Genomic DNA, 10,383 nt, shown 5'->3' with positions numbered 1-10,383 from the left:
ATAATAATTATTATAGTTATTTATAATAAAATTTATATTTGTGTATATTAAGAATGCATTTTTAATATCAATTTTTTAATTTGTTCAAGAATAGAAGTCTTATAGCCACATATTTTCATTTAAATTAATAATCATATTATTCGTATTATACATACTAACCTTTACTGATGTCATTTGCAACAATTTTGCATGTTTCATTCATTAATTTTGCAGCTATTGCCGCAGCGCCGCATCCCGCACCCAAATCCAGTATTCTTATTGTATCTTTTTTCACATTTTGTGTCATGCTGCCTAAAATTCTTTCCTTTTCATCCAGAATGAATCTCGCAAGTACTTGGCCTCCAGGCCAATAAATAGACCAAAATGGATCTTGGAATACATTTCTGGTCAAGGAATCAAATATTCCATTTGTATATTTATCAATGAATGGCTCGTGATATAAAGGACAATTCTCTGTTAGTAGGAATAATTTTAGTTCCGGAGTCAGATGATTGCGAGTCATTTCAGTGTTTTTTAAGATCACATTTGTCACGTCGCGATGATTCTGGATAAATCTTTTAAGCGATGTTCTATAACTATTACGCAGGAATCTTTCCCATACTTCCTTTGTGCTCTTTGAAAATTTTCGTGTAAAAAGCAACATCTTCAAACACATATTTCTTCTGATAATTTTCGAAACCTGAAAAAAATGCATTATCGATCGTTCATATAATGTATCATGTATAACTTCCGAGGAAAATTATTAAAAATATATTTAGAAATCAAATCAGTTTTACAAAATCAAAGATTAGAAAAGAAAAAACATTACTTACTACCGTTTTTCAATAACGACACAGATTATCTTTCAAGAAATATAACGATAAACGATATCTTTCAGAGATATATTGCAATAACGATATGGTTCACTTCATGTCCGCGATAAGATTATTAACTAGTTAAGTTGTGTCTAACTTGAGGATCTTGAATATAGAAAATATTTTGTCCGTCATTTATTTCAAAAACTTCTGCATCTTCTGAAAATTTTATGTCATAAAGCATTGATAGCATTATGAGAAGATAGTAAAAAAGTATTTTCAAAATATTTCGTGTTAAACATGAATAAAATATCTTATTTTGTTTCAATAAGTATGCAGTTGTGTCGACGTTGCAGTTATTCCCCAGAGAAATTTGCATTTACGCAAATAGCATTCGTAACTTACAGGAGCAATGAGGAAAAGCTATAAACGATAGCAGAATGCTCCTATAATTACAAAAATAGTTCAAGTTAGTTAGTATCTTGTTTGAAGAAAGATATTCTATTAAAAAACAGTAACGTGTGTCCAAGATATTTTAGGATTTCTTTTCAGTCCTTCACTTATAAAATATATCGCATTTATCACCTAGAGATATGAAAAAAAAATCACTTGTGAAATTTTTAATTGACATTTCATTTCGTAATAAAAAATAAGTAAATTTAGCAATCCATTATAATGATTTTAGTTATAATATTTTATAAGAACGATTTTAATACTTCGTGGTCAATTATATAATTTCAATCGGAAAATATTTTTAGAATCTTTGAGAATAATTTCATTTTAAATTATCTTTTTAAAAAAATTGTCTTCTCAGAATAAAAATATAAAAATTATCAGGGAAACAATTTAGAATTAAAAAATATTTTGCATTTTATTGTAAATATTAGTTCTAGAATGATTGAAATGTCATTTATATAATACTGCTATGCACTATAGGATAATTTATTAACTTTTAAGAATAATTTCTTTTAATAAATTATATTATTATGCAAATATTATTTTTCCAAATTAATTACAAAAACATTTTCTGAACTGATGTAATCTTCGTTATAATCTTGTTATATCACCGCGTCTATTGCGCAATATGCATTATGCATTCTGTTTCTTTCTTTTTCATGGCAATATTAGCAGCTCAATTATGTTAACACAAAAAGGATGACCGATGCAATAAATGATTACAAGAGTAAACCTTCAGTTTTTGCGATCTTTACACGACCAAAATAGAGGCAAGCGCAGAATTCATATAACCATTTCTCTGGAATTATTATTACATAATAGAACACTACATTCAGTGTTTGATTATGTATCTCCTATTCTTTTTTATATCAACTTTTTGTTGTAATTTTCTGTTTCTTTTTGAAGTGCTTTATAATTAACTTTTAAAGTTATTACATTAATAATATGTTTTTTTATAAAATCTTGAAAAATAGGCTTAAAAGATTATCACGTAAATAATCATATATAACAATAGTTATTTATTTACATTTTAGTTTATTTAAGATTTATAGTATATTCAAGATTTTATAAAAGAACATATTACTAATGTAATAACTTTAAAAGCGTTAATTATTAAGCACTTTAAAAAGAAATACGAATAATAAAATTGATATCTTTTTAGTAATTTCGATACTTCACTATTCTACTATCATTTTATACGTTTATAATTATATTTTACTATTTGAAAGTTTTATTTTATTCTGAATTACGTTATATATAGTTTTTTTAGACGACAATGTAGAATTTTACGTCACAATATTAATAGCGCCATGTGACGTTTATCAGAAAGTTTCCCGATCGATGTATACTTCGCCAGATGGATTTTGTTAATCCTTCGTTATCGTAAAAATTAAATGGGTGATGAAATATGATGGAATAAAGCATCCATGTGAGTTGCATCATCTTCACAAAGTGCATATACTACACTATACTATTATTAATATAATGCGAATACGTAATCGATTGAGAGTAGTACGCTTGGTACTGTGGATCTATCAAAATAAAGTTTATTGACCGAAATAATCGCAACGGTCAGTCAACGTGGCGTTGTTCCTCGTCAGATGTGCTTTTATGGATGATGAAACAAGATATTGATATTAAATATGTATCTGCAAAACGTACGAGTTTTTACAAGTCATGCTCATAACTCTTTTTCAAGTGCATATACAAAGTAATTCGAAATTATTTTAACAATTAAATTTCGAAAGTGTATTAAAAGTGTCCTGTATTTTCTTTAGAACTTCTTTTCTTTAGACTTTGGTTGCTCTTGCAGTGAACTTTTCAATTCTCTCGATGAACTTCGTTAGACACGATGTCATGACGATTTACACACAGAAAAAAACACAGCTGAAAACTTCATTGATTCAGCAAATCTACAGTCATAATATATAGACAGTCAATTTTCTATGTTAAAATAACAAAGTTGACAGCTGAATAACATCAGTGATTTGTTAAACCATCAAATCTTCTTAACTGTCGATGTTGAATTCGCGTAGTAAATTATAGTTGCTGTATCATCTAATTAATTTTTTTTCTGTGCGAACAACACACGTGTCAAAGATCGAAGAAGGATGTAATGATGAGATCGCTAGATAATATAAAATGATGTAAAGCGTCACCTCGACCTGAACGCTGTTTCTCATCGTCGATGGAAATTGTTTGCTCTGTTACTAAGTAATTATGTTTTCTAACACAACTAGTTCTCGGTAGATTCCATTGAATTTTTTATCCTATTAAAAGTTTAACACGAAGTATAATCAATAAGTATAAGCTCTCAAATCTGCTTAAATTACTGGATAATTTTTCATTGATATACATATAAAATACATATAAAATATACATATAAAATGATCATTAATACATATTTATTGCGTTGAAATCAACACTGATTTTTTTATTATTACAAATATTAATAAATTACAAATTTATGAAAGTAAAAAAGCAACATTAATTTTTTACACAGTTCTTAATATGAGAACCAATAATAAATCAAAAATCAATAATAATCAAAATTTTGTTTTGTTTCGATTATTCATTGGTCGGCATTAACAGTGCAAGTTTCAAGAAGTCGCAATAAATACGAAGTAAAATGGGAAATTTAGATTTAACTATCTATGTTTTTATGTTTACTTAAATAATTTATATAATATCATATCTTACTTATAATCGAAACAATAACAATTATGTAGGAAAATACGAAAACACGAAAGCTTATGTTTTTATAATTTTACCTTGACCTTACGTTCAACTGACGTTTCGACTTAAACATACACAACATGTGTAAAGAACGAAACTACATAATTATTTATCGATCTGTATGCAAATAATATAACATTCCAGTAATTTTAAAAAATAAATCATGCATATAAGACTTTACGAATCAGCACATTCAATGTCAACATTGTATATGATATTTTTGATATATCATAATTAATTATCTCGGAATTTCTTGCCAAATAAAATTATTCTTTATTCAATCAAATTTTTATTTTTGATATTCCGTTTTAATGTCTGTATATGTTATTTTTTTTCCTTTCTGCAATTATTCATATAAATTTTACAATTTATTATTACTCAATTGGTTAATTTTATTATTCGTTTTTATAATTTGTTTTCGTTTTTTGTTAATTCCCTTAATTTTTTTTCTGTTCTCAGAGAGCTTATGTTCTAGGAAAGTGTTATTCTACTCTCTCCGAAATTTCGATACAGCGGATCTAACTCAATTAGCGTTTCTTTATCAGACATTTTTCCTCGGGTTTCCCGGTATTTCACCGTGGGTGTGTATATATATCGATAAAAAGCCCCGTTATGTACATACCCGGCCATGAGCGACCGGCGCGATGGAATATCCATGAAACCGTGGAGGGGACGGCCCGAATGACAATGACGAGGTAGTGCTGGTAGCGGGAGGTAGACGGTCTTTATAAAAGCCGTGCGCACCACACTTGCCAGGTCATACGTCGTAGTCAGAACAGACGAGAGCTTACCTGAGAGCTCTTGTATGAGAACATTACGCGAGTGTTGCACGAGTTTGCGTAAGGAAATTTAGTGAAAGCGGAGAAAAAGAGGAAACTGCAAGAAGTGATTCAGTGGTTGACGAGAGCTCGGCTGTAAAACAACGCTAAAAATTCGTTCGACGAACTTTATCGAGTCCACGAAGATTCCCACATTCAGTGAAGTGTGCAAGAGAGGCTCATTGAGGATTAAACCGCCAAACAGAAAGCAAGAAGAGATACCGACCGATATGACTCGCTGCCAGGAACCACAGTCCTATCACGCACAGACCACAATGACCGATAGGTAGTTATTATTATACAAAAAAAAGATCTCGTTGCATGGGATTTCCACGTGGCTTACACGCAACACTCGAATGAGGAGTAGCATGATTCTCTCATGGTTCTCTCTCAGCAGTGATAAAGAAATGCTTAGTCACGACGAGGTAATTTTGACTTATCTCCGATCTTTGTTCTGACAAATTATAGTTTTACAGTACATTTCCGTATCTTTGATTTCGCAGAAATTATTTTATCGGAGATATAATTCTTAAAAGGAGTAGATTTCTTATCTTTTGACTTTGCAAATCACTATCTGATGTTATCTAAAACTTAAAGAATTAATCTTGAACTTTTATATATCCTTGACATTATATAAAAATTGTCTTAGCAATTGCCGAAGTAATTTAAAAGTTATGAATGTCTTGGAATGCTTTACCGTCTTCCACATATGAGCGTATATACAAATTAACACATCATAGAGATTCATAAAACTTGTTGTGACAATTCCAAGTATTCTCTACACTGTCATGCTTACATAATAATAAAGCGATGCGCAAATGATTGATCGAGGATGACTTACAGCGGGAAATCATCGTGGTGCGAGGCGCCTCGCTGCTATGGTACACCTCAAACCATCACGTGCGGTATGCTGCCGACCCTTCGAGAACTGGCCTCCAGAGGATGCAACAGCCGAGGGAGCATTTGCCTAGTGCCCTTCGACATTGAGATGGATGCGGCCAGTCACCTTCAGATGACACTACTCGAGGCTTATTGCCGGGAGATTGGAATCGAAGTGTTAAGCGTGTCCCAGGAGACGATACGACTGCACTTGTGTCCAGGAAGCACGGATCTGTCGTGCGCTCTAATAAGCGGCGACAAGTCATATTTTCTAAAGCTGCCGAAGTGAAATACCAAGACTCGTCCTTGAGAGCTGAAACTAAAGGACCAGATTTCATGGCCGGTCTTTCACAAGCCGAAGTATTTTGCTGAGATTCCTGCATCGAGGAAGATACTTCACGCAAAGGATGAAGAAGGGAGTTTTAACTCGGCAAGCAATGTGTCCTGTGTGTCTCACCAGTGAGGCTGCTGATAATGGATATTTTATATCGAAATATGTATAAGCGAGATATATTCGATCGCTCTCGCTATATTTTAACTGTTTGAAAATACTTTCTATACTTTGAATTCTCCTCTGTCTTCTTCCTCCAAAATACGAGTACTTATTTCTATTCGAGTATGCTCTATGCAGAGTATGAAAAGCGGGAAGGGGCAAATGAAGAGAAACAGATCTGTTATTGTTAAAACAAAGATGGTCAATCGAAGATGGTATTTCTTTCGGAATCACTTATTCGATGATTGTAGGATATAAAATATTAGCGTATGTAATGTATATCTATCAATTGTCGTGAAAACAAACTAATCTTTGTTATATTTTATGAACATCGACAATTGAGGTGTGTCGAAGAACAATGTAAATGTATAATACAATCATTTGATAATATTATATGATATAAGAAAAATACAAAACTCTCTTTTATTTCCTGTATCTATCTTTCATATTTTATTCTATCTCTATACGAAATCGATAATATCTTGTTCGTTTAATTTATTAAAACTTTTCTCATAGCTTGCAAAATACTTGAGGAATTCCAATATCACTTCCATGGAGGAATTAAAAATCCTGAACGTGACGTGAGTAGGTACACATTCGAGGATAAAACGTATAGTTATACGTAAAATATAAAACGGATTGCGATCTCAGATGATTATATAATATTTTGAATCAATTATTCTCTTTCTCTCTCTCTCTTTCTTCCTAATAAATTAAAATATATTTTACTTTGAGAAGTAATTTAAAAAAATATACTCTATATCGCGCGAAGAATATCTTTCGTGTGCTCAGTCACAGTTTTACTGTTTCCTTTAACAGACCAACGGCCGAAGTTACTTTTCATTTTTTCGGAAATTCCGACGATGGAGATAAAATTCGCGAATCTCTCAATCGACTCGTACAGCGTCGACGTCTCAGCGAAATTGCATTGGAATCCACGCACTTTACCTTCCAGCAAAAACCCGCACTTAAGTTACAGGTAATTTATTGCAATTTATGATGTAACATTGCGTATTTGAATATTATCACAAAAATAAATCAAAGTCGTATACAAAAAATATATACATACAATACATACAATACGTTAAAATTTGAAATTTAGAAATTCTCTGCCTCTAATTTTTTTTTTAAAGTTGGAGATTTGAATTGGAATTAAAATGATTAAAATTCAATTAATAAGATTAACATTTTTTAGAATGCGATTAATTGCTGCATAATTTAAAAAATTTTAAAAATTATCGCGTTTTAGAGTCTGCGTATTAATCAAGTGAACGATTATGAGGTTCACTTGGGAGAACAAATCATCTTGTCATGCGCTGCTCAAGGAAGTTACAGCATAAATTTTACTTGGTATAAAGACGGCATGTTAGTGAACACGAGTAAAGCTATCAGGTAACTAAACTATCGACATTTCAGAATTTATTACAATATCGTAAAGCAACAATTAATTAAAGTTAAACATTAAAATATTATATAATTTGCATGTATTTCATTCTTTATGAAAAAGCAAGGTTTTCTCAGCTTACCAATCAGCACACAATATTTAAAAAATATTTTAAAAAATATTTTTTAAATATCATTTAATGTAAAAATATTAAATAAATGTTTAAAAAATATTTTTTAAATATTGTGTGCTGATTGAGTTATCTATTCCGATTGCGATTTGCTGTTTTAGAGAAATTTGGATTACTTACTTGCCGAATGATGGGTCGGATTTATACACATCAATATTGACAATCGAGAAAGCGACCCTACTCGATGCCGGTCAGTACACGTGTCAGGTAGTTGACTGGAGTGTGCAGCAATGCAAAAGTATCTACATCGAGGTCAGGGATGAGCCGGATGTGAAAGTGGTGCCGATGAGCGCCTCTATAGAAAAAGTAAACCGCAAATAGATTTGTTCAATGCAAGTAATTAAAATGTAAAACAAAAAGATATGTATTAATACTACCAGACGATTGTTCGCAGGGCAACGATATACAACTAACATGTATGACTCCCAATATGCGTAACATTGGGATCGGCTTTGGTTGGACGAAAAATCGCGCTTTGCTCAAATTAGAACCTGGTCGAGCAGTTTGGGAGGATCTATATCCAGCGGGTAGCATTTTGAAGATCACTAATATTCAGGTACAAGCGCCGTGCACACTGATTTCTTTATTCAATATTTAAAAAATGTTGGAATTCAAAATAACAGTTTCTCTCTTTTTTAAAATTAAAATTAACTTACAGGAAAACATGAAAGTGTTCCTATTCAATTTTTTGATTATCTTTTAATATATTGTTGCCTTTAATATATTGTTGCCACTAAAATGAATGTATTTTTTGCGCCCATTTTTATTTTTAGAGGGTGAAACACTTTTAGTGATAAAATTAAAAAATATATTAAAGAATATTAATAGTAAATTTGATTAATCTATTTGATACAGAGGTCCATTTGGCATTTCAGAAATCGGCGATTTACACCTGCAATGTAGCGCATAAATCTATGTCCGTGCGAGTTGAAGTCATGAATCGAACGTTAATACCGATATGCTTTAAAGAACAGTCCTGGGGTTTGGAATGGCCAGACACTGCACCAGGATCAGAGGCACTATTAGAATGCCCCCGATATTTCGTAGGCCGACAAGTATCCAGACTGTGCTCGATGAAAGATGCTACTACACCCGAATGGCAAATACCGGATTTCTCATCCTGCTTATATGAACCGTTGATTTTACCATATAACAATGTGAATATTTTGTTTTTTTCAAACTTTATAATTCATTTGTAAGGAATCTCGTAAGGAATTGAAAGAACTTATTTAGAATCAATTAAAATGGCTGTTTTTAATAGAGTAATATAAAATGTATGAAATAAATACAAATTGTGACAAAACAAACTAGAGAACAAACTAAAGAAAACGTAAGAATTAAATTAATTGCAATATTTTATAATATTTAATTATTAATAACGTTTTTAACGATTTATTATTGAATACGCGGTGGAAATTTAAAAATAGTTGATATGAAAATTATATTAATATAAATATTGATATGAAAATAGTGATATAAAATAAAACAGGAAATTAGTAAAAATGTTCGCATTTTAATTGCGAACATTTTTTAATTGCGCATTTAATTAAACGATCAAAGTTGACTAGTTTGACTTAATTAAAGATCCAAATCTATTATCAAAATAATAAGTTGTGAAATCGATCTAATTTGTAGTTTCGAAGTCTGACATTGGGTTATCAAAAAATCATGAGTTCGGACATGATCCTCGCCTTTTGGGAGCTCTTGCGCAAACGTGCATTGCCACTTTATCCTGGCGAAGGCGATCGTATAATAAGTATGTTGGCTGAAATCGAACGATACCAGCATAGAATCGATCCACAAGATGCATATAACTCTGCGGAGGCTTTGAGTCACATAATAAATCGCATACTGAGCGATGAATATTCGATTCTGAGTCAAGAGGTAAAGATAATGTAGGAAAAAAGTTTAATTTTCAGTAAGATTCAAATAATGTTTTTTTGCTTAATTTTAAACATAAAGCTGTTATTTTAAAAATTGTGTTGGCTGAAAAATATCTCATTAGTCGTAATACAGTTTTGTTAAAAAAATAATTGTTGTTTTCACTTAGAAAATTTACAAAAAATATTTACTTAAATCTATTTCGTATTCAAAATCTTAATCTCTTTTCTCCTACTTATAACAAAATTATAAATTTCCAAATCATCATCTGTTTTTAGAAACTATCGGTTTCACTTCAACTAACGCAACGCAATTTAATTCACTGGTCCAAACAGCTGAAAGATATGTATAAACATCTGTCTCTATCATCTATGGTTGTAGATATTCAGCAATTACAATCTCAGAGTGGAGATAGTATAACGCATTCTCTTCAAATACCTTCAGTCGATTATATGTAATTATTTTTATTAATATCTATTATAATTATTACATAATATATTTTCTCTTTTTAGAGATCTCCTTCCAAAATAATATATCCTTCTACTTATTTATATACGTTTAAAATTGTGTTTAAACTTTCGCATTATTTATATAAATTATTTATTTGTGACAGATATCCTGATTGGTATGAAGATAAAATAGCTATACGAGTATGGAAAAAGAAGCAGCGTAATATAAAGTCTAATAACACATTTACTGGAATTGTTATCGTATATAAAAACATGTCACGCTTTATACCAACAGCATATATT

General features: G+C 30.9%; 2 protein-coding genes across 2 annotated transcripts in view; both read left to right on the top strand.

Moving 5' to 3' along the window:
* LOC108684069 overlaps nucleotides 1-10,383 on the top strand; it is a 22,297-nt gene that overhangs the window by 9,077 nt on the left and 2,837 nt on the right. Inside the window, exons 7-15 of the mRNA XM_018188110.1 lie at nucleotides 6,693-6,757; nucleotides 6,996-7,155; nucleotides 7,426-7,568; nucleotides 7,852-8,056; nucleotides 8,145-8,306; nucleotides 8,626-8,907; nucleotides 9,386-9,634; nucleotides 9,910-10,085; nucleotides 10,245-10,383. The exon at nucleotides 10,245-10,383 is cut by the window's right edge and continues 7 nt beyond it. Of these exons, the coding sequence (XP_018043599.1) occupies nucleotides 6,693-6,757; nucleotides 6,996-7,155; nucleotides 7,426-7,568; nucleotides 7,852-8,056; nucleotides 8,145-8,306; nucleotides 8,626-8,907; nucleotides 9,386-9,634; nucleotides 9,910-10,085; nucleotides 10,245-10,383 (1,581 nt within the window). The remainder of the gene's footprint in view (nucleotides 1-6,692; nucleotides 6,758-6,995; nucleotides 7,156-7,425; nucleotides 7,569-7,851; nucleotides 8,057-8,144; nucleotides 8,307-8,625; nucleotides 8,908-9,385; nucleotides 9,635-9,909; nucleotides 10,086-10,244) is intronic.
* Nucleotides 4,458-6,528, top strand: LOC108684068. Its single transcript, XM_018188109.1, has 2 exons — nucleotides 4,458-5,090; nucleotides 5,648-6,528. Exons 1-2 carry the CDS (start codon nucleotides 5,035-5,037, stop codon nucleotides 5,970-5,972), a joined length of 381 nt encoding a protein of 126 aa, XP_018043598.1. The 5' UTR covers nucleotides 4,458-5,034; the 3' UTR covers nucleotides 5,973-6,528.

This window comes from Atta colombica, unplaced genomic scaffold (genome assembly GCF_001594045.1).
Source record: "Atta colombica isolate Treedump-2 unplaced genomic scaffold, Acol1.0 scaffold126, whole genome shotgun sequence".
NCBI lineage: Eukaryota > Metazoa > Arthropoda > Insecta > Hymenoptera > Formicidae > Atta > Atta colombica.
Note: the sequence above shows the minus strand (reverse complement) of the source record. Positions and strands in the feature narration are given on the sequence as shown.